The sequence below is a fragment of the Phocoena sinus genome, chromosome 2 (genome assembly GCF_008692025.1).
Source record: "Phocoena sinus isolate mPhoSin1 chromosome 2, mPhoSin1.pri, whole genome shotgun sequence".
Taxonomy (NCBI): Eukaryota; Metazoa; Chordata; class Mammalia; order Artiodactyla; family Phocoenidae; genus Phocoena; species Phocoena sinus.
The window spans coordinates 172,694,072-172,718,070 of record NC_045764.1 but is presented as its reverse complement, the minus strand read 5'-3'; the positions used below and the strand labels follow the sequence as shown (position 1 = coordinate 172,718,070).

Genomic DNA, 23,999 nt, shown 5'->3' with positions numbered 1-23,999 from the left:
CCCCACCTGAAAGAACATCCAGGGGGTGGGAGCATGTGGGAGGATGGCCATCTGGGCCGCTGCTCTGTCCTGCTTGGGGGACATGGCCGGAGTGTGAGCGGCCCTGCCCTTGATGTGTGCGGTCGAGGCCCGGGGTGCTCGAGCTGCATGAGCTGCGGGTGGAGGAGGTCCCTGGAGCTTGTGTCCAAGGTGCATCTGCAGACAGAGGGCTGGCACTGGTCAGAGGTCAGAGGTCAGAGGTGAGGGCTTTGGCTGGAGATCTGACTCAGGGGCAAGCATCGGATACACGTCTGCCTGTATAGGAGTTCTTTACGTTTCTCAAGATCCCTTCATGCTGCATTCTCCCTGCCTCCGTGGAGGGTTCTGATGGAGCTGGGGGGCCCATCCATCAAGGGGAGCAGGAATAGTAAAGCCTGGGAGGGGAGATGAGTGGCCCCCAGGCTTTGCCAAGAGCATGAGTCTCTGAGCTGTTATCTGGGATGGGCATCCTGGGAAGGGGCGAGGAGAAGGGGGTATTGGGGTGTCCAGGTTTGCGGCCTCCGCTGGAGAGCCCAAGTCTGCGCCCCACCCTGCTGCTTGGCGGCCCCTCGCATTGTGAGTTGACCTTCTGAGCTTCAGCTTCCTCATCTGGGAACCTAGCTAACAACACTCGTGGCGTTTAAATGACATGTGCCTGGTGCACGGTGCACATACTGCAAATATGAACACCCTCCCCCTTCCCTTACGGATGCTCTGCTCTCCCCCTGGCTCTGTCATCTCCTGGTGTTAGTACTGTAGGTCTCCCTGGGATCAGGGAGAAATTTCCGTGGGGTTCTGAGGATGCCATCATCAGAAACAACCTCAGGACGACTGTCCCGTCTGGTGCGTCACCCCTCCTTCCTGTCTTCAGTCACATCACTGTCATATGGTAACAGCTCTGAGGGCGGGTCACCCTGGGGGTAGGGTCCGGGGCGGGGGTGGGGGGGGTGTTGAAGGAGCACAGGCTCTGCTACCAGTCGGCCAGGGTGGGATTTACGCGCCCGCCCAGGCAAGTCACTTTACTTTTCTGGGCCTCAGTTTCCTTGTCTGCACTTACTTTTTTGGCTTCATGCTCAGAATTCAATGAGGTGAGGGTGTTAAGCGCCCACCTAGCACAGGGTCTGGCCTTGGATAGACCACTGAGAAGTGGAAGCATCTAGAAATCTTTTAAAAGAGCATGGACCCTGCCTGGTGGCACGAGGTGATTGCTTTTCTAAGTCAGAAGCTTGAAAACTTCCTTTGGATATCTCTCTCAGCCATTCTCTCCAGATTCCTCCTTAGAATTCCTATTTTATAGCCCCCGATCACAGGTATTTTAGTTTTGCATGTTATCACCCCTTCCGTAACCAAAAGAAGCTATCACGGAAGGAGCGAGCTATCAGCTGTCAGAAACACGTTTGCCTTTTGCCGTTTTTTTTTTTTTTTTTTTGCTCCTCCTCCAAAACCCCAAATGTCAGATTTCTGGAGAAATGCAGGAGACAGGCAGTGGGTGACAGGACGTGGCAGGTCCCCCTGGGCTGGAGGTGGCGGGCAGGTCATTGGTGTGACGGCTCCACCCGCTCTGTCTTTATTGGGAACCCGGGAAGGGCCGGGGGTGTGTCTGCGGGTAGGGGGTGGGGTTCACGTAGCAGGCAGGGCACAGACCAGAGCTTTGGTTTGGGGTCCCAGTGACAAAATGCGTTGCAGAAAAGGGCTTCTGCTCAGCTGGAGGATTTACATGCTGCTCTGAGAACGTTTGTTTCAGACTGTAAAAAATAAATAAGTGTGAAAAAAAGAATATTAGCTTGGCCAGTGGGAGAAACTAAATAACTTGCTTGTGCTGGAAACTGGAGATAAACCCCACTTGCAGGTTGTCTTAAAAAACTTGCATTTGATATATTTAGAGTTGTTATTTTCCCTTCAAATTAAGATTAGTTAAATCCATGTGTGCTGTGGCATGGATTATCTTTTTTATTATTAAATCGTGACAGCTAATTACTAGTTCTGTCTGCACCAAGGAGTCATGGAGTGTTCTAGACATGGCCCTGGGCTCCGGCTGGGGTGCTGGGCATTGCAGGGCTGACCTCAGAGCTTGGGCAGGGCCTGTGGGTTGTGGGGAAGAGGGGGCCAACTTGGTCACCCACACCGTGCCGGGTGCTTTTCTTAGGTTATCTCACCTTGAAATTGACGTCAGTCTTGAAACAGATACCATTAACCCCACTCTGAAATATAGATATTTCTAATCCCACTTTGAGCTGGGGCTCAGAGAGGTTAAAGGACTTTCCCGAGGTCACACAGCAAAGTGGAATCAGATTCAGGTCTGCCTGGCTTCCTTGGATAGCACAGGGTGTGGAGGCCTTGAGGGAGAAGAGGTATTCTAACTCTGCCTGGCTGGTGGAGCCACTGGTGGCAGGCACTATCTCTAGACCCCATTCAAGGAGGTCTTTGAAGACTGTCCCGGGTATGACACTTGGAGATACTGCCAGGAGGCCTCAGGCCCCCAGAAACCTTGATGCACAGTCCCAGGCATCTTCATACAGTTGCCCATACTTCCTGGTGAAGGTGGCAGAAAAGCGAGTAATAAAATGTGAATTCAGATGGACCAGGGCTGGAATTTGGGTTTTGCCAGTGACTTGTATGACCTACAGCCAAATGTTCACTTCTCCAAATCTGTTTGCTGTACAATGGAGATAATCTTTCTTACCATTCAGGCTTGTTATAAGGTTTGGTTTAGACAATGTATGCATATAATAGGTCCCTGTAGATTCTTAACTGTTAATAACAGACCTGCCAGTGGGGTGCATGGGGGTTCTGGCCTCCTGGCCTGAGCTGAAAGGATCTCTTTGCTGATTCCCCGTTCTTGCCTATTACGAGACTTGTCTGAGCTTGTGTAACTGGTTGCTGGCGGGGCTGAGTCCAGACCCCGTTTATCTTGAATAGGGACAGGTGACCTTTGGCCACACCAGGCTGCCCAGCCCTGCGGCTTGAGGCAAGCCATTTCCCCTCACGGAGTCCTGGTTTCCTCACCTGTAAACGGGGGGTGAGTGGTCCCTGTCCTGCTGGCCTCCCAGGGAGGCAGGAGATGGCAGGTACCTTGGTAAACTGTCCAAACCATGGCAAAGAGTGTCAGCGGCTACACAACATGACTGTAGCACTGAGTCGTAGTTGGAAGTTGTATTGAATTAAGAAGACATGAAATACCGGTCAGCTAGAGGGTCGTTGTTTTCTCCCCTTTTTAGGTCTTGGACCTTATTATCTGTGATTTATATAGGTGGATCCCTGCTTCCAGCAGTAGGGCAGGAAGGGAGAAGGAACGTAAAGCAAGAGAGTGAGAGAAAAAGGCACTAGGCTCCCAAGCGGAGAACCTAACCAGCATTCAGCCTCAGTTATTATTATTATTATTAGGGTTTTTATTTGACAGTAAATAGTTAGTAGTTGACTTAAGTTTTTTATTAGGCATTTGACAGCTTTCCCCCCCCTAATTTTCGTGCCTGACTAATGCATAACCAGCAGCTGTAGAATCTCTTTGGAGTGGGCTCTACGTCAGTAAGTTATATAAATAAGGCAGCCTGGCTGTCACCCCCTGTGCCCTTGGATTTCTCTTTTCACCGAGGAGACAAAAATACTGAGTTTTTCATATTTGGATTTTTAATTTAACACATCCTTATTAGAACTTACAGCATGCCAGTCACTGAAGGGTTTTGCACATATTAACTGATTTAATCCTCCTAGCAACCTCACTTTACAGAAGAGGAAGCTGAAGCACAGAGCCGTTAAGTCATTTGCCCAAGGTCACACAGCCAGTGAACAGGGGCCCATGGTGTAAACTCCGGCAGTCATGCTCTTTCCTGTGGTGAGGCATGGGCTGCCGGTGGTCATATTTCATCCCACGTTCCCATCCACTGTCTCTGCCTCACCAAGGCGGTAAATCAGATATTACTTTCATTTTGTAGACGAGGAAACTGAGTCCTAGAGACGTTAGGCGCCTTGCACAGCCACCCTGTGAGTCAGTGGCACGGTTGTGTCTAGAAACTAGGCTACTGACTTCCAGCCAGTGACCTTCGCAGGGTGGCATGGGGTCCTCACCGGGTCATCTCCAGGGAGCCCAGGCCGCCCGGGGTTCACGTGGATCTTTGTGGCTGGCAGGGGCCCCTTCTGCTCCCGATTTCCACCCTAAGGGTGAAGCTCCGTGATGGCACCTGGGGTCTAGTGTGGGGTGCAGGAATCAGGACAGTGGACCCCCCAGCCCTGTCTTAGGCATGTCTGTGGATTGTGTGCCTACAGCCGTCTGTGCAAAGAAACTGTCTTGTTAGGAGCTGACCCCCACCCAGGGTAGGGTTAGTAACAGGCAGGTGAGCTTATTGGATGCAGGCCCCAAACCTGTGGCCCGCATGCTGTGTGACCTTGAGCAGACCCTACCCCTCTCTGGTCCTGAACTTCCTTAGCCAAAATATGAGAAGGAGCCCCCAGCGGTTTCTGACAGCTGCCGGAGCCTGGCAGCAGGGTAGGGGGTGGACTCCAACTTTCCACCTAAATTCCCTTCCTTTTTTTTTTTTTTTTTCCTAAAGAAGCCAAAAAGTTTAATTTTATTGAATAAAACAAGTTTATTCGGGCACTTTCCTCATTTGTTACATATTGGGCTTGGAAGTAGGTTTTCTTTGAAGAAATTGGTGGCTGAAAATGAAAACTGTTACACTACAGAATAAACAGGGTCCCCTTCTGCCCCTCGCTGTGGAGATTCTTCTGGGAGGACCTGGTGCACGCACTGTGAGACTGATGGAATTTAGGCTCGGGGTACCTTGAGCGCCCAGGCTCCTTCTGGGCACTGTCCCCAGTGTTGTAGATGTGGCTTGGTATTTGTTTTCTTGTTAAGAGGACCGCCCCGCATTGTATAAACCTCAGGTCCCACAGAATCTGGACCCATCCTGGCCCAGGCACTGCTAGGTGGCAGCCAGTGACCTAAGGGGCAGGAGTGTCAGCTTTGCTGGAATTGAGCCCAGGGAGGAGCTCCAGATGGCAGGGTGGGGTGGTTCAGGACTTGGAGGCCCTAAGCTGGACTCAGGGGTAGGGAGGCCTTTTTGGAGAAGGCAAGGCTTCGTTTGTTTTTTGTTTTTTGTTTTTTTGGCGGTATGCAGGCCTCTCACTGCTGTGGCCTCTCCCGTTGCGGAGCACAGGCTCCGGACGCAAAGGCTCATTGGCCATGGCTCACGGGCCCAGCTGCTCCGTGGCATGTGGGGTCTTCCCGGACCGGGGCACGAACCCGCGTCCCCTGCATCGGCAGGCGGACTCTCAACCACTGCGCCACCAGGGAAGCCCAAGGCTTCGTTTTATTTTGTTTTTAAGTGGGTGTCCTTAGGGCTGTCTTCCTGGTCTGCTGGTTTTGCTCTGCAGGCTCCCCTGCGTGGGGGGCGCTCAGGAAGGAGGAGTCTGTGCTGAGGCTAGGTGGGTGTGTGAGGGGAGGCCTGGGAGGGAGAGGTGGGACCACTTGAATGAGAGACAGGTCTGGGAGAAGGGCTGCCTGCCGCTGCTCAGACAGCATGGAAACTGGGACCCCAGGCTCCTTTGGGTGGCAAAACAGCTACAAAAGGGCCTTTCGTTGGACGTGAGAAGTCAGAATCCCCCCCTCCTGGTGTGGAGAGGAGAAGGCAGTTACTTGGCTGTACCACCAAGGGCAGGGTGCATCCCCCAGCCTGAGACAGCAAGCTGGTTCTCTAAGCCGAGGCAGTATTTGATCAGGGCTGCTGACCCTGGCTGAATACCCTGGGCAGCTTCCACCGCCTTCATGTTCCAAGTGTGGACACAGCCTTAGGTGTAGGCAGATGAGTCCAGGCTCAAAGGTGCCAACAGGTGCGTGGGTCCTCGCCCACCCAAGAAGAACCCTCAGTGCCTGGGCTGTGATGGAGCACGAGGGAGGATGCCTGTCTAACCCAGCAGTGTCCAGAAAACAGGCTTCTTCTCCTGACACCAGGTACCAAGGGGATCCTTGAAAGTAGTGGAGGAAACGCTGGCTTTATTTCAAAGGCTTTTCTGGGCCAGAGCATGGCATCTGGAGAGCATAGCCCCCAGCTGGGTTCTAGGGGTCCTCCCCTGGGGCTGGGGGCCAGCGACTGCCTGTCCTGGGCTCAGTGTGACCACAGTCGTCTAGGGTTCTTCCTCTCCCTTAAGGAGAAACAGGACAGAGCTTTGATGACCCCCTCCCACCCCAGCAACTGGCTAAAACGTTTGAGGTTGGTAGACCCCACAAAACTAAGTTCTCCAAGGGAGCCAGAGTGGATTCTTTCCCCCTCCCACCCCGAGTTCAAAGCCAGCCAATTAAGAAATCTAAACAGTGTGGTCTTCTCCCTGCATCACTGACATCATTGGCTTGTAAAACTTTCCTTGCAAAGGAGGCGAGGTGACTTTATTCGCTGGGAAAAAGAAGTATGTAATTTTCCTGACCTGTCCTGTGCTTCGGAGGGAAGGGGAGAGGAAACAAATGGGGCCTAAGACAGCAAAAAAGGTCCACACTCTGGCGTCGGGGTCGTGCTGCCCGCCCAGAGCACAGCGGTTCCAGACACCGAAAGCAGCACCGATTGCCCGACTCCGAGGGGTTACGAGGCTGCCCTGCGCTTTGGGGCCTGGGTCGTTGGCGCGTTACGGGGGAGGGTGGGAAGATGGACACCTAAATCCTCCCAACTCTGAGACTGAATCCCTTTCTCCTGCTTCCATGAAACCAGCCGGCACCTGCCTCACCACGAACGCAATTTCCCATGTGTCCTGACGGTTACAAAGTGTAAGACTCCTCTGGCCGCCTCTCCGGGGCTCCAGCGACTCCCCCACCCGCAACCTAGTCCCCTCCCCTCCCCCCGACGGTGCCCACCACCTGCAAACCATCCCTTCCCCCTTGGGAGGGGGCGGGGAGGGAGCGCCTCCTGCCACACCGGCGGGGGACTTTAGGCCCCGCCCCCCGGGGCGGCCTCCAAGGTTGGGGTCCATTAGTCTCCCTTCCCTGCCAAGACCGGGCACACAATGGCCTTCCCCACGGCGGGTGGTGCAGAGCTCAGGCAGGGGCGAGGGGGCGGCCGGAACCCTCCCCCCCGCCCCTCCCCCCCCCGACCTCGTACGGGAAATGGGCGGACACTCTGGCAACTTCGTGACCGCTCCGGGGGCCTCCCCTGCGGTCGGTGCCCCTCTCCCGGCCGGTCCTGGTCCCGCCGGGGGTGCAGAGGCTCTGCTCGAGGGCCTATGGGCGCGTCTGGCCCCCGCGGGGCAGCCGGGCTCGCCGACTCTCCAGCGGCCTCTCCGGTCTGCGCCCCGGGCGCGCGGTTGTGCGACCATCAGCCACTCCTTCCTGCCCTCCCGGCCCCCGGCCGCCGCCCACGTAGATTGCGTCTTCCAGGGGCGGGAGTGCCGAGGGGGCTTCGGGTCCATGCATAATTCGGGGGCTTAATGGGCCAGCTGCCCGAGCTGGGCGGCGAGGGGCGGGCGGAGGCGCAGCTGACCCAGCCCGCGTCTGGCCTGGCCGGGAAGGCGCGCTCCTTTCTTCCTCCCGTGACAGCTCCCCTCCCCCTCTCGGCCCGGGTCCGTGGAAGGCGGGTGGCGGGCGAGTCGTAGGGTTAGGCAAGGGGAGGGGGCTTCCTTCGCTCCTCCGTGCAACTTTTCCTCGGGGGCGGAGGCGTGCAGTGAATCGGAGACGCCCCAAGACCCGGCTCGGCTCCCGAAGGAGCCGGGGGAGTTGGAATGCAGGTTTCTTCGGAGCACTTTGCTGCCCTTGAGTCTTTCTTTCCGATATCCTCCCCCCTGGTCCCCGGCTCCGAAGCCGTCCGGCTAGCTGGCCCCTGGCCCCGGGCCAGCCCTCTTCCCTGGCAGCGCCCGGAGATGGATGGAGGCGGAGACCCAAGGTCAAGGGCGGGGAGGCCGCGGGCCCGGGGCCCCTTTGTGCGCGCAGGGCCGCCTTTCCTCCACCCGCCGCCGCCGCCGCCCCCTCCCCAGACCCCCGGCGTGCGCCCGCGCTGGCGACCTTTCCGTGCGTGGGGAATTGCATTTCAGGACTCCTGAAAACTCCTGCCAGTGTACCCCTCTTTCCCTCAGCCGCCGCGCGCAAGGGGCGGGCCTCCTAGGCTGGGGTGGCATTCCTTCCCTGGCGTTGGTCCCGGGTCTTGGGGGCGCCTGGGGATCCCCTCTCCTCCTGCCGCCAGTGCTCTAAGGGTCGTGCCGCCCTCATCAACCCGCCTTGGCCCGGCCCGACAGAGTCCCACAGTTCCCTAGATCCAGGTGAGGCCCGGTTGGAAGGTGCCTCAAAGAGTTCCCTTGTGCCTTTTATGTCCATCCCGGGCCAAAAGCCCTGTCCCAGAGTGGTTTTCTTTGGAGTTTTGTTTTGTTTTTGTGGGAGAGGAGAGGGAGTCTGCTTTCCTGGAGGGAATTCCTGGGGCTGGGATTTTAAAGCACTCAGGAACAAAAGTGTTTTCCCAATTGTGTGGGAATGGAACCCTCCACTAGAATGGGGCACAAAGCCTCCTGGAATTACAGGGAATTAATGTCCGTCCTTCTTCCAGCCTGACCTCTTACAATAACCCCCCCAAAGAGAATTTGAATGCAAATGGTCACCGTCTTAGGAGTCGCTCTTTATTTTTGCTTCCTAAAAATTGGCCTCCAATTGTTTAAAGCACTCCAACAGGCCCTTAATGACCCAGAAAAGCATTGGTTGGACGCCCAATGTATTTACCACAAAGCTCTTAAGAGAATGTTCAAACATTTCCCCAAAGCTGTTGCTCTGGAAATAAAAATGTATGCTGTTTGCCTATAGAAGATTAAAAGTTTACCTTCACCATGACAGCTTTTCTAGCTAGAATTGGAGCCATGTCTCTATTTTCCATTATTTAGAAGTAGGTCTGAACCAAGCAGAATATATTTGCTGTAACAAGAGTCAAGGTAATTAAAAAAAAATGTATATACATATATATTTATGATGTGGGCTGACACAGATCATAACAGAATATTAATATGGCACTTTCTGTGCTCTCAAAGGCTAAAGTGTTTTGTAAACAATGCTTTCATGGCATTTTGAGCAACAGTTGATCTCAAAAAATCTCAGATTTAGCTCACCCGAACTTCCAGCAGCTTTTCTGCTGAAGGCATTTGTCTATTTTTTTTTTTTTTGAAAGGCCTATGGAAAAGGTAACAAATTCAACACTTGGGAACTCAAAGCTGCTGCCAGTCCTGGACAGGAAGGTTTTCATATCTGCCCGAACTTGCTCGTTGATTTCTCGGACGTCCATTTATAACAGTTCTAACAAGATAGAATCTGCCTTTGAATATCTGTAAATACCGGTGGAAGATCACAGTCCGACACTCATAATGGTCCAAGACTGAAGAGGCAGATTCTCATGTTTGATTAATATTTATGTTACCGGATTCCTTTACAGAAAGAAACATGAAACACTAGTTATGGGTGTGTATTCGAGGGGCCTCCTCTTGGGTCTCTGCAGTTCCTTTAGAGGGATGGATGTCCATTGCAGGATTTTTGGAGACCAGGTGTGTGTGTGTGTGCGGGTGTGGTGGTTCGTGTTTGGCCTGCAAGACAGGTAAACGTGTGATTGGCTGATTTAATGGCCATCGCGGGGAGGAGGAGGCCACCTTCTTTCTGTTTTCCTTATTTTGACGGCTCAACAATGATAAAAATTACGAGTCATTTCCCCTGCTAGTTTTTTGGTTAAGGCTTGGGGCAGAGTGGTGGAAGGTTCTCGTTCAGGATCCTCGAAGAGAGCTCGCAGCCCCTCTGGGTCCTCTCCCTCCTCTGGAGGACACACACCTTTCAGTGTTGGAGTGGCAGGTGGGCTGCTTTTGCGGCATGTGGTTTTGAGCCGTGGGGCAGGTCTGCAGGGCACAGGTGACTAGCCTTGCTTTGATCAGGAGCCATGTTCTGGAGATTCGCTTGCGAACGGGGGATTTTGTCGGCGGGATCGCGTGGAAATACCCATGGAATTGGTAGCCAGAGGGATCCCGGGGAGGCCTCCTCCAGAGGTGCAGTTAAGCATCTTCAATGTTACTGCTGTGAGCAATCTGGATTTTCTTAGAGGATTTTCTATGAGCATGGCCTCCCAGGCAGCCCCTGAGTCTGGGTTAGACTTGTGATCAGTATCAGCTGTTACTGTTGTGCTGGGGGCCGTGTTGGAGCATCCTAGGTGTAGGCAAGGACCTGCAAGTCTGAAATGGGTTTGTTCCTAAAAAGCGCAGGGCAAACCAGTTCATCTCTTCCTTTCTTCATCTGTAAAATGGGGCTATCCAATTGTTTATGCGCCTGCCGCCATCCAGATATGAAAACAAATCATTCTGGAGGAGTGAAGTAATTGCTGATTGCAAAGACATCATAAAAGTGTAAACTGTTCTTGTTTATTAGTCCATGGGGGCAGGGTGACTAATTTGCAAAGGAAAGGAATCAAATAGCTGCTTGTCTAGGCTTGTCATTTTCAATGGGAGGGGGAAGAATTGGGAGATTTAGGAGGGGTGTGAGGGGCAGGACTTGAATTTCCAATTTAGGAACCTAATGCCAATAGGAAACACCTCTCCCCGTCCCCATTCATTTTAGGGAGCTGCCCCCTCTCCCTCAGCTCCTTGTTATTGTTGGGGACTGTCATGTGATTCAGAATCCTAACACAGAGTTTGTTGTCTTTGGCCTGAATACACCAGAAAAGGTATCTTTCCTGACATTTGGTGTCTGGCCCCAAGAGAAGAGTGGAGCAAAGGGAGTGTAGATTTGTGTTGGGGAAGAGTGCATACAGCAGGCAGCCTTTAAGTGCACAGTCTTGCTGAATGCAGGTGAGGAAGGAACTCAGTGCAGACTGGTGAGGAAATCCTCGGTTTGCTATACCACCACGTCACAAAGCTAACAAAAATTGGCATTTATGCCCACTGAGCACACAGCTGGCTGCACTGAAATGGTACCTTCACAGGGGAAATGGGAGGCCCCAAGTGTCCTGTTGGGGCTTCGTCTTACATTTTTGTTGCCGTCTTTCTTTTGAAGAGGCTTGGATTCTTTTTCCAGCAAATGCTGAATGACTTGAATTCGACTTTTAATAGGAATCACTTTTGGCAAAGGCCCCAAACCTCTGGCTTAGTTTTGCTAGTTGGAAAATACGGATGCTTTCTTTACGTATGTGGTCGGTTCACCCCAGGAGGGCTGAGACCCCAGGCTTGAGGGTTGGGGTCGGGGTGGGGGAGTGTGGCACTCCGCCTTCTCCACGGGGGATGCGATGGAGCCCTAGTTCCCTGGCATGGGCGTGGGAGCTGGAGGGGGCTGGAGGAGGCACGGCAGATCCCGTAGCCTGTGTTGGTGCAGGCTTGGAGCCAGAAGCTGTCTGGTGCTCCTTAATTGAATACAGAGCTCGGTCAATTCCACGTGGGCATGCAAGGGTGGGCAGGGAAGGCAGTGAGATTTCTCCCTGGACTTGGAAGCTCGGAACCCCCCAACCCGGAGGGCCTCCTTGCTGTTCCCTGTACCCAGCCCAAGTGGTTTGCAAAAGAGGAAGGCAACTGTGGGGGGCTGGGGACAGGATCTCGCAGCTCCCATGTAAATATTGTTTGTATGAACTGGGTTTTCCATCTTTTGTTAGTGGCAGCTCGTTAATTAACCAGCAGATTACTGCTGCCTTCTTTTGACACATGCATGTATTTTGGGGCTAAAGATTCTTGTTCTCCTAAAACTCTGAACGGAGCCGTTCAGGAAGTCCTCGTCCAGGGCCGCCCCCCACTCCACGGTCCCCTGCTGTCCCCCCAGCTACCCGCAACCTCCGATTCTGTCTCATCCTCCCCACCCTTCCTTCAACCCGAGCCGTCTCGTAGCTGTGTGGAGGACAGACGTTAAACACAGCTAAATAAATCATGTTTACGCTTGGCGCTCTTGGTAGTGAAAAATCTGTTGGCTGTTTTTACTTCCTTATTTCTCAGCATTTGCTTCCTACCTGTTTTTGAGCACATGCCCAGAAATAGTAGTTTTGTCAAATGAGGGGATAATGCCAGCCAGCCTCTCTTGCTGCCAAGGAAGCTGCTGGATTTTGCAAAACAGAGTGACGTTTTTTAAGTGACACTAATTTTTTTTTTCTCCCCAAAGAAATTAGGATGTATTGTAGAATAAGGGTATTAAAATGCACTTAGGGAAGGGGAAAAAAAAACCCCACTCAGTCACCTGTGCAGCACAGGGACCTGTGGCGAGCAGGCTTAGAAATCGTCTCACTTTTGTTTGCTCGGCCCGGAGAGCTGAGTCGGGTTCATTTCTGCCCCAGGACTTAATTTTCTCTGCCATTTTGGACGATGTGGTACAAAGATTTTTTTTTTTTTTTTTTCTGTTTTCGGGTTGGTGTTGTGTCTGTTTAGTTTCGGAGGCCTCCTGAGCAAGTGCTTTGCTGTAATCATCCTCTGAGATGATAGCTCAATTCTTGTCCAGGTTCGGGGTTTGGAGCTTGTTGGAATTCTAGCTACACTATCGTTGTTTATATATAAGAACAGCTAGGGAGGCCTCCCTTCCTTTGGGTTTTTATCCATAATGTTGTTTGGGGGGTATCTGAAAAGTCATTTTCACGATGTGATGCTGTTTGCTGGGCAGAGAATTACAGCCGAATATAGACTAGAGATTAAAAACAATTTTTTTTTAATAGTTTCAAATTCAAAACAATGGCACATAAATGTTGGGTGCTGCTTCCAGGAGTCTAGGCGGGTCTTATCAGGGAATCTTTGCAGTGCATTCAGTCTGAGGTCCAGGACATCAGCTCTGTTTCAGAGAGAGCCAGGGGAAAAGAAAATTACAACAAAATCAAAGTCAGCGTGCTCTGATTTCCCCCAATTTCTAATGGGAATACTCCGCCATAGAAATGATATTTCCATTGAGGACTGTACTGTCGGTTTCTTTAATTACATTAAATGGCGGTGTAAACCTCAGCTGAACGTAAACCCCTGTTACAGCGACACCGGGAACGCGGCTAGATTGAGTCGCAAGGAGCAATGTTATTGGTGTGAATGGGCTAACTATCTTTATTAAATTAATCTGGTGAAGTGTTAATTTTTACGAATTTTGTTGTAAACACACTGTACGTCACTGTTGGTGTGTTAGGAAAGGAAAATGATTTCACGTCGAAAAAGAAGAAGGTGGCTGTCAGACGGCTCCCTGAGAAGAAACATTTGTGATTTTCGCCATCAAATGCTACCTGCCGCTGAAAGGAAGGCTCACAATATGTATATGAAATGCCATCTACATACAGAAAACTCAGTTAAAGGAAGTATTTTGTTGAAAGTAATTATAGGCCTGTTCAGTGTGTTTTAGTCAGTGACATTTCAGACTTGGCTTAGAAACATAAAGAGGCCATAGAAAGATTTTGTTCTTACGTGATGCAAAGCATTGAACCTCAGTGTTTTATATGTCCATTAGCAAAAGGGGAAAAGAAATGAAGGGTGAAAAAGAAGATTCAATCAACAACAAAATGCAGGGGAGAGCTGGGTTTTTTTATTACAATAGTAGAGATCAATTGCACGTAACTCTAATAAATGCAACTAAAACCAAAAAATGCATTTACACTGTAGCAGGGTTTACTTTTGTTTTAATACAATTGGATTTTTTTCTTCTTTTTCTTTCTCTTCCTCCCTCCCTGTCTCCCTTTATTATTTTTTGAAACATCCTTGTAATCGGGTTAAATTTCTAGTCCATGTAAAGCAAGGACCTCCACTGGCCCTTGTGGTTGCATGTTCCCTTATTGCCCAGGTAGAATTTTATGGTCTAAAAAAAAAAAAAAAAAGGCAGAGCTGAAAAAAAGGTTGGTGACACCTACAACCTACATTCCTCAAATCCACAACTCCATCAACACCTGGAATCGTAATCCCTTTTCCTGCCCGCTCCTCTCAGACTGAGTCATCAGGGTAACCTCCTTGCTGGGCACCTTGCTGGGCATTCCAGTGGCGTGATGTTCTTTTCATTGGCTGTGCTGCCTTATTTTCGTTCTTAATTCTCTGGGATTCTCATAGTTCAGACTTTGTCCTGTGGTTCCATTGTGCGCTCTGCACATGGCAAAGCCAGTGTTGGAGTTGGTGGGACCTGCAAACCACAACAACTTATGAACTCACCAGTTTGTAAACAAATGTGGGATTCAGTGTTCCCAGGCATCCCTCCGATACCAGGCCCAGTGGATGCTGATGCGAAACAAAAATACGCCCTTAGTTTAAAACTCACTGTAGGCGCCAAATCTGAAGAATCACCTCCTGGCTTATTTCCCTTCATGTGACACGTGACTTCTGTCTTGACTGTGGATTTCCCGCTCCCTCCTACCCCCAGGCTGAAATGAATGGGGACATGTCTAAGGCCTGCCTGGCCAAGCTGGTCATTGGAGCTTGGCCATCTGGGAAAGGGCTGCAGGGTCCTGACCCCAAGTCCCAAAGTCTTCCTGCTTGAAATCCAAACGATTTAACCAGCTTCTGACTTCCACGTATAGACTGAGCTTCTTGCCCAGGGGTGTTTCATGCAGATACGTGCTTATACCGCTTGTGGCTCCTGATACAGCCCAAGAGAAGATTCCTTGAGGATCTTGCAGACATTGTGTTTTAGGGCAGAAACTACTGAAGATTGAAGCCTCTACCCAGCTTCTGATCAGAAGGCCCAAATCAGGGGGAAAGGGGAAATTCCTCTGCTAGGTATTGGTCGGCTGTTTTTGCTGGTGAGATTCACAGAATCTGTCAGCTCTGGTTTGTCCTTGGCCTCTATAGATTGCGTGGAATGCATGCAGACATTTTAACATGCCCACATTGCTGATGTATGCGTGCCTGTGTGTGTGTGTGTGTGTGTGTGTGTGTGTATGCATATATGTACAATCTCTCTATAATAGATGTGCATGCAAACATTTTTCTAGCTAGTGAGACACATGGTTTCACCTTCTGTTGTCCCCAGGCCTGCCCATTCCAGGATCGTGGGCTCCAATTTGGCCGACCCTTCCTGCTGAGGTCATCCCAGAGGACTCATACCTGTTTATCTGTGTGTGTCTCGAAGCCACGGTGCCTAGGCCTTACCTCCCGGCTGGAGAACAAGTGATTGTGTTTACTGGCATCCCAGCAGTTCAGAGAGCTCCAGGGATTTCCCCGAAAGACAGCAGAAGGAGAGTTGAAGCTGTGCACTTTCTCCTGCAGGTGCCCACTAGGGGTTGGCATGGTCAGCCCGAGTACTTGCCCAGCTGCCTCCATCTTACCCCGAAATGGTTCCCAGAATATGGTTCAGCCACACCCTGCCTCCCCAGCAGTGCCTGAGATTTCCTCTGATCCCTTACTGGACCTTTTGGAAGGGCCAGGGAAGGTTTTGGAATTTGTGATGTAGCCTCACCGATCCTTGGCTCAGGGCGCAGGAAAGGGGATCTGCTGCCCTGGCGTATTTCAGCTGCTTGCATCTTGAGGAAATTGTGGTTGGTAGTCATTGGAACAGGTGCTTTTGGACCTGGCCAGGGGGTGTGCGTGTATGCCTGCTTCTAACTGCAAGATGCAGCTGCTGGGGAGGGTGTTCCCTTTTCGAGCTCCGGTGGAAGGAGGAAAGCGGGTGTGGTGGTGTTTTTGGGGGGCAAGGTTGTTCCTGGGCCTCGCCTCTCCCTTTTCTGGGATGCATTAAATGTGCCGCGTACTGCAGAGCAAAAATAGTTGAAGTGGTGATTCACCGTGACAGATCTCAGGAGCACAGGAGGTGGGAGGCGCACCAGGGGGAGGTGGCCAGGCTTGGGGTGTCGGGAGGGCTGTGCTTCTGGCCTCCTCTCGGTGGCCAAGCCTTCTGGAGAATGTGGGTGCAGGAAGATGCCCTGGTGTTAACCCAGGGCTCTGGGCGGTCTCTGGATGTTCACTGGGGGAGTGGCAGTGGACCTGGCCTTAGGCCCAGAGATGTTCTTGCAGGCTCCTCCTTCCTGCTGCCCGGCACTGGGTACCCACGGTGTTCCTAAGCCCGGCCAGGCCCAGGCTGCAGGGAGGGAAGCCTAGCAGCCCCTTCCACCTGCATCGGAACCTCCACTCTCCCAGGCAGGCGAGAGGGCTGCTGTTGGCAGCATGCAGCCTCAGTAAAGGCCGGACGTGGATTGGAGCTATGTGTTTTGTCTCTCCTGTAATGACCGTAAAGGAAGGCTTGAAACACAGCTGTGCAAACCCCGTGAGACCTCATTTCTCCTCTTCCTTGCTTCCCTTCTAAAGGACCTTACACATGCACCCCCACGCCCAAACCTATGAGCTGTCTTGTACCTGCCAGCACCCACCCTGGTGGGTGCTCAGACTTGCCTGACTAAATGTGAATCTGGTAGTGGGAAGTGGGACTTGGGGAGCCGCAGCTCCCCATAGAGGATTTTTAGGTCCCCCAAACGCTCTGGCGCAGTGACCAGCCATGCCCCACACGCACTCACCCTCGGGGCCTGCCCTGGGGACCTGACCTTGGGCTTGTGGGTTCTCACGGTGACTTACTGCGTTCACTTAAAGCCTTGGATTCCCTTTCTGCTTTGTCTTATTTTATATATCTATATCTATATCTATATCTATATCTATATCTATATCTATATCTATATATAGAATGAAATGAAAAACAACTTCTAGTCTCCGCTGGTCCCCAGAGCTTGGTTATGAAAAACTAAGAAAAAAACATGAACTAATACCTGTGGAGCGAAGGACTTTAGTTTTTGAGTACCCCTCCCCCAGGACGCTTGTAGCTCAGAAACTGAGTAACAAAGAAGCCTCCTTAGAATCTTTCTTCCCTATTCCCACTGTCTCAACCACTCCCTACTCTCTACCCACCCCTCCCCAGTCCCCGCAAAAGAGGGAGAGAGAGAAAGAGACAGATGATGGAAAGGCCTGGGTTTATTGGGTAAGTATCCACTGCCTGTCTCTAAGGTAGCGCTCTGCTTCTTTCAAATAGGAAATCGCCAAAATGGATGTCATCGGCTGCTAATTAGATGTATTTTAACCGCAGGGTCGTTTTACTAGCTAATACTGTTATTATGTGCTTCACCGTGAACCCGTGGTGGAGCTGTTAAAATAGGAGCCCTAGCAGACAGCTCATGGAGGCTGCTGGATTGATGGAGCCCTTTCCCTCGATGGCCCTGCAGAGGCCCAGGCCGGACCCCGTGCTAGAGTCTGAGTCTGCTCACCTTCTCAAGATGTACCTGTTATTCCCTATGACTACTTTCCTTAGGTGTTTTGACCAGGGTCTGAGTCCAGAGGAGGCCCTGAGCTCTCCAGGTTGGAGACCCCAAGAATCACACCCCCTCCACCTCTAGATGTCATGGTCTCCTGCCTTTGAGCCTCTGGACCAGCCTCGAAGCAACAAATGACCACTTGCCGCGGACATGCCAACCCCAGGCCATATCCCCACTACGCAGTGCCCCCGACAGGCAGGCCAGAACCTCCGTCACTGGGTTTTCAAGTCTAAGGTGGCTTCCCTCCATCTTCTCTCTCTAGCAAACCAGAAAGAGTCCCAGTTTCCCATTGGGGTGCGGGGAGGTGGGCTAGGATGAGAATTCTTCAGTGTGAGCAGAGCGTTTGACTTCACGCGATTTCTCTCTCTTTCTCCCTCCCTGCTACCCCCTCCTGCTTAATACGTAATATTTTTATCATCCTTAAGACAAAGTAGCTGGCAAAATATTTAAGCGATCGAAAGAAATGTTTTTATTTGCCCGCGTGCGAATTGGGTTATCTGCCTATCTTGTTTATGAAATTTGGGGCTGCCTTTCCTGCAGTCTGTTCGCCTCTCAAATCTTTCCCGGCTCCCATTTCCATATTTCTGCGTGCACGTTCTTTGTTAATCACTTGGCAAGTGCTTATTTGAATATTAAAAATTTCTTTAATCATCAAAGGCAGGAACACAGTCTCATGAATATTCATATTTTCCCCCTCCTCAGACTGGAGTCTAGTTCATTACCCTGCAGTAAAAGCCAAACAGCCATCAATCGCCCTCATTACAGGCTCTGGCGTTTTGATTGGCTGCCTGCTGCCCAGAGCTTTTTTTTTAATTTTTTTACTTTTTCCTCTTCTCCTCTGAGCTGTCTTGTACCTGCCAGCAGCACTCCCCCGCAAAAAAAGAAAAAAAAAAAAAAAAAACCAACAATGCAAGAATAAATTTCTCTGGTTGAAAAACAACTCTGCAGACTTGTCAAACAGACCTCGTGGTTTGCTGCCACCGAAGTGGCCACCAGCCCTACCTGCCCCCCAACCTGCAAAAAAAAAAAAAAAAAAAAATCGAAAAACCAAACCAAACCACCAGGGAAAAAAAAAGGTGGGGGGGTGGGGAGAGAAATTAAATAAATAAATAAAAAGGAAGAAACTTGAGCCTCAGAGATGAATATTTGTCAAGAGAGTTGACGTAAGTCTCATTTGCATAATGACTTTGTACTTCTGCATTAATAAAATTTGCATATGAAGCCATGTTAATTACTCCTGATCATGCTTTTTGCATTCATGCATAGTAATTTTCTCCGACTTGTGAGAATTAATGTCTTGGCATGGGGGGAGGGGGCGCAGGGACTGTCAGGTTTCCTTGCCAGTGGCCCTCACTCACATGCACTCGCTCCCTGTCTGTCTCCCTCCTTGATCTATGACTCATTTTTGCACCATCAGTAGGAGTTCTTGGCTTATAAAATGTATCCATTGAAAGGCATCAGTAGGGAGAAAAATATACATCTCCTACACAGTGTATTCTAGAACTCCTCTTGCTAGCTAGGAATCTGTAACCCTCCCATGTGGGAGGGGACACCGAGGATGCAGCGTTGGGAAAGGCTCGCCTTCCCCTCGAAACCAGGCTGGGGCTTTTCCAGGGAGTTTTTTGTGTCTGCATCAGTCGGTGTGGGCGTGTTTGCTGGGTAGTGCGCATGTGTGCAGAGTGAGGCAGGACCATCTGCAGGGCCCCTCTAGAAGGGAGATGGGTGGTTACAGACTCCCGCAGAATGGAGGCATTCAAAAATCACCCGGATTTGGAGCTTAGGAAATATTTTAGGGGTCTTAATTTTGGTCATTTTGTACCTTTCTGTATGGATTGCATAGAGCTAGAGTCTCAGCCCTCTGAGCCTTGTGGTGTTGGACACCCAGCCTCAGTTTCCTTGTCTGTGAGAGGAGGGTCCTAATAGCTATCTGACGGGAAGGCTGCTGGGCTTCAATGAGATGACATATGTAGCCATTGTTTATTTCTTTTTCCTTTAGCCAAAGTGAACTTCCATGATAAGGAATCGAGCCAGCCGGGATTTTATCTTTAAGCCACCTGGATCCCACGTAAGGCTGAGGTGGCGTCTTGGCGTCCCTCTGCCACATACCTCGGTACACGTGTGTCTGTTCCAGTTCCAGAGGGGAGCCGGCCTAGATCTCAAAAGAAAGTGCCTTTTTAAAGGAGTGCCTTTCAGGGCTTTGTGGGGACGGGTGGTGGTGGCCTTTGCTGCCATGCTGTGGGGAGGACCCATAGGGAGTTAGAGAAAGTTCCGGAATGGAAAATAAATGAAGGATAGTGACGATTATTGGGTGTTTACTAGAAGCCTGGCTCTGGCCAGGCGTGTCCTGACCTTCCTTTAAAGGCGAGGCTCTGAGACAGTGACTCAAACCGGGTCATGCGGCCAGGAGATGGCAGAGGAGGAGACGGACGTGGGCCTCTCTCCGAGGCAGTGCAGCCTCTGTGCTCTGGGCTTCCCCCGCCTGTGCTTAGGTGCACAGTCTCATCACAGATTCCCTGGCAGCCACCCCCAGGGCTGGGAGGTGGCCTGGGACAGGTGCTGCAGCCAGAGACAGTCTTCACGTCTCTGGCGGCCACTTCTCTGCTTTCCGTCTCAGTCTCAGTCTCCGTGGATGTGCTCTTCCGGACACTTCCTGTCCTCGTACAATAGGCGGCTCCTGGCGTCACCTTGGGCTTTTGCAGCTTCAGGAGAGTGTTTTTGGAGTTCCACCTTTGGGCAGGATTCCGGTTTAAGCTGCTCCGGCTGGCATGAGGGGACCTCCCCCAGGGCAGAGGTTCCCTCTGAGAGCACCCTGAGGGTCCTCCGTGGGCAGCTTACGATTGGAAGCCCCTGACCCTTGCTTCCCTCTCCCCTGCGTCCACTGAGCCAGTCCCTGGAGCAGGTGGGCTTCATGGAGGCCAGAAGTCTAATGAGGCCACTCAGAAGCCCCTCCAGGGGGCGGCCCAGCCCCCCAGCCCTACCTGAGTTGGAGGATGACGTTTTGCCTTTACAGACTCTGGCCCTAACTCAGCCCGACCTTTCCAGAAGGAGAGGGGTGCGGCCAGACACGCCCTTTGGTCCTTCCTCCCAAGCATGGACACACAAGTTCTGCACCCTTCCTACCTGGGACAGCAGTTAACCTGGGCATCCTGCTGGTTTTCTCAGCCATGGTAAATGGTGGTGGCTGTGCTGTGGCCTCACCCAGAACCTGGGGGCCCGGAGTTGTTTTTTGTAACCTCCAGCGGCCCGACTCAGCCCAAGGACCCTCAGGCTCCCTCCCACCCTTCCTCTCAAGATTCTGGGGTTCCCTGGTTACTCCACCCCAGCTGCAGCCCCAGGCGGAGGCAGGGCACATCCAGGCTTTGGAGACACACTGGATTCGAGTCCAGACCTCCCCGAGCCTCAGGTTCCCCCCTGTGGAATGGGGGGTGGTCTTCCCTGCCGAGTGAGGTGTTTGAGGTGAAGTGAGCCCAGCTCCTTGTGGTAGGGACCCAGCACAAAGCTGCTGTCACAGTTACGATGACCCGGAGCTTTCCATGGTGTGAAGTGGGGCTGGCGTGGTTGACAAGGACGGACATGCTGTGTCCACTGCTGGGGAGTTTCAGGCAAGGACCAGCCAGGGCAGGCTTCCGGGAGGAGGTGGCTGACATTGGTCTCAGGTGCTGACCTTTCTTGAGGGCCTGCACCAAATCTGGGACTCGGCCTTGCGCTCAGTGTCTGTGGCTGGAACAGCTCATGAGGTCTTGGCCACACCTTCCAGGGCTGTGTCATGGGCACAGAAATGGCCTGGGCCCTGAGCCTAGCCTAGCACAAGGTCTTCATTGGCCCAGAGGGGCCAGGTGCTGGTGGTGGTGTTAGTGTTGGCCTCTTGGCAGGACATGTGCAAGTGGTCCTCAAATGCTCTAATGCCCCCGGTCCTGCATAATACCTGCTTTGGAGAGACAGGGGGCACAGAGAAAGAGCCCTGCTTCTGGAGCCAGGCAGCCAGCCGGGGTTTTGGTGGGGCTGTCTGCTGCTGTCTGCAGTTTTCTGCAGTCACGTCGTCAGTTTCCTGGTCTGTGCAGTGGGTCTGCTGAGCCCTGCCCCCAAGGGCATGCCGGGAAGCTCACTCACGATCAAGATTGATAGGCTGCTGGCTCACGGTGGGCTTGCAGGGCCCTGTGGCTCTTCCGGACGGGGTACTCCCTCATGGGGGCCGTAGAGTGGGCAGATCCCCGTCCCTGTAGACCTGTGCGGGGCACTGACAGCCTGGGGGTGCAGGGTGGCATCCCTGGCAGGGCCGGCCCGGGGCCCAGCTGCCCGTCATCTTCTTGATGTTTTCCTTTTGTCTGATGCCTCTCCGCTCAATTATTTACCCAGGGAATTTGGGCTTCTTCACTTGTGGTTTTGGCAAGGGCTTCACACAAATGTTTTGCCCTGGTGGTCTCTTAGCCATTTAAGATAAACGGCCAAATCAAACGCAGGCCTTGCCGGGGAGCCCGGGCGAGCTGTAGGGCTGGTGGAGACAGGCAGGTCCCTGGCCCTGCGCTGTGGCTGTCAGACCCGGGGAGGTGTGAAGAGGGGTGCTGGGCGGTGCCGGGGCTTTCTCGGGGAGGAGGTTCAGAGCCGTCCCACAGGCCCTGGGGCTTGGGTGCTGCGTGTAGGTGTTGGTTGCTGAGGACTGTGGGCCGGAGGGGGCACCGGCTGGCGGTCCTCTGGGCTGGAGGCTCATCCAGTGCCCAGGCGCTGGGAGGTGGCCTGGAGGTGTCCGAGGCCTACACCAGCAGCCCGTCCTGATGGAGCGAACAGCGGTGGCCTGGAACTTACTGGGTCTTCCAGAGGGGGGTGGCCCAGATTTGGGGAAACAGATCCCCAAATGGAGTCTGCTCCAGAACACTCCAGAAGTCCCTACCTGGGGAGACCTTCCTGGGATCAGGGGCCCCCAACAGCTCCTATCTGCCCCAGCCCCGGCATTAGGCCTCCCTGGGATGGAAGTCTGGTCCCAAGACAGCCCAACCTGGCAGCTGAGGACGTAGGAGCCCCTCAGGCCCCACCCGCTTCCCTGCCCCCTGCCCCCACCCGAGTCCCAGCTGCATCCCCCTTCTCCACCCCCGCCAAGCCCCCCACAGGGGCTGGCACCCTGAGCCTCCCACCCTGGAAGGGCAGCCTGCAGCCCTCTGCCCCGGGCCCCGTTCCACACCCTGAAGCCCTTGCCCAGTCCAGGGTCCGACTGACCAGCCTTTTCTATTGTTTTCTCTCCAGGGCCGTGCAGGCCTGCCCAGCTGCCAGCGATGGCCCCCATAGCTGCTTCCTCCTCCCACCCTCACACATCTGTGATTACTTCACCTCTTCGTGCCCTGGGCGCTCTACCGCCCTGCTTCCCCCTGCCGTGCTGCAGCGCGCGCCCTGTCTCGGGTGACGGGACTCAGGGTGAGGGTCAGACGGAGGCTCCCTTTGGATGCCAGTGTCAGTTGTCAGGTAACCGACGGCCGCGGTGGGGGTGGGCTCCCGGGGATGGCGGGTGTGCCCTGGGCAGGGCTGGCGGCTGCCTCTCCCAGGTGGGCTGGGGCAAGGTGGGGACCCAGGGGAGACGTGCAACTTGTACCCCAGAAGGCACTTTTGGGGAGGTGCCGGGGAAATGGCGAAGGATGTCAGCAGAGCTGTACCCGGGTGCCCTGGTCCCCATTGGTCAGGAGATACCCCCGTGCCTCCACCCATTCTGAGGTCTCACTCCCAGAACGCCTTCCCCCAGCCTCCAAATTTCATCTCTTTGGGCTGTTTAGCTAAAGTTTAATTGGATAACGCTTAACATCTGAGGTTTTCTTCTGCCCTCGCCACTGCCGCCCCCCCTCCCCAACCCCAACCCCTCAGCTCACCCCCAGCTCATGGCTAGGAGAAGATTCTTTGGTTGTCTGTGTACATCCCTGGAGCCGTCCAAAATGCTGAGTTTCTCTTTGCGAGAATGTGTTGCCCATTAACTTTTAGAAAAAAGTTTTCTCTGAAGGAGCCTGTTAGCTTCGGCTCTGGGAGGGAGTGAAACATTGTGGGGTGTGTCGGGGGTGGGGGTAGGGGTAGGGGGCGGGGCTGAGCGCCCAGCTCCGGTTCGGCGTGGCTGCCCATTATACAGATGGGCAGACAACGCAGTGTGGCGACCCGACCTGCTCTCTGTTACATCCCTTCTCCCTCCCCAAGCAAAACCCAAACTCCTGCTCTGGCCTGGGGTCCCTGGAATTTGCAGGCAGGAACCTCTCATTCCAGCCTCTCCTGACCAGTATCTTTGCGGAGCCTGATGCAAAAAGCACTGAGGCCACGGGAGCCGGGATGCCGACACAGACACCGGTGGTGGCGAATGTCCTGCAGGGGCCGGGAAAGGAGAAGGGTGGGTGCCGAGCTGGGGCGGATTCTTTGTGTCCCTGCTTTCTCACCGGGTATGTTGCAGGCTTCCTCTTGACTCGAGTGGTAAAAGGAAAACTGTTTATTGGGCAGGTTTTGCTTTTAATTGAAGCTGTCCCAAGGGATGGTCCCTGTTAGAGCCACAGCTCTGCAGAGGGCCACAGGTGGCCCAGCTCCAGGGTCAAGAGCTCCCCGGGCCTTCCTGCTGGTGGGGTGGCCTGCAGCCTTCAGCACCCCTTGCTGTGACAGATCGTGACATCATAGGTACTGGGCTTGTGTCTTGGACGCACAAAGCAAAGACTGAATCACCTGGGAAGGAGTCCGCACAGCTTACAAAGAAGCCGGCTCCCTGCCCCGGGCTGCCTGGGTGCCCACGGTGATTGGGGCTCCGGTCCCAGCTCCGCAGGTCTGTGCTGTGATCCCTGCTTGCTGAGTGTGGGATGCCTACTCCGTCTGGGTGGCTGC

General features: G+C 53.1%; 1 protein-coding gene across 5 annotated transcripts in view; it reads left to right on the top strand.

Annotated features, from left to right (window-relative positions):
* Positions 1 to 23,999, top strand: part of BCL11B (BAF chromatin remodeling complex subunit BCL11B) — a 92,118-nt gene that overhangs the window by 17,241 nt on the left and 50,878 nt on the right. For 2 of the 5 annotated variants that reach the window (XM_032622906.1, XM_032622905.1), the window contains exon 3: positions 22,404 to 22,619. The exons of the other annotated variants lie outside the window; for them this stretch is intronic. In XM_032622906.1, coding sequence (XP_032478797.1) covers positions 22,404 to 22,619 — 216 coding nt within the window. The remainder of the gene's footprint in view (positions 1 to 22,403; positions 22,620 to 23,999) is intronic. 5 annotated transcript variants of the gene reach the window in all.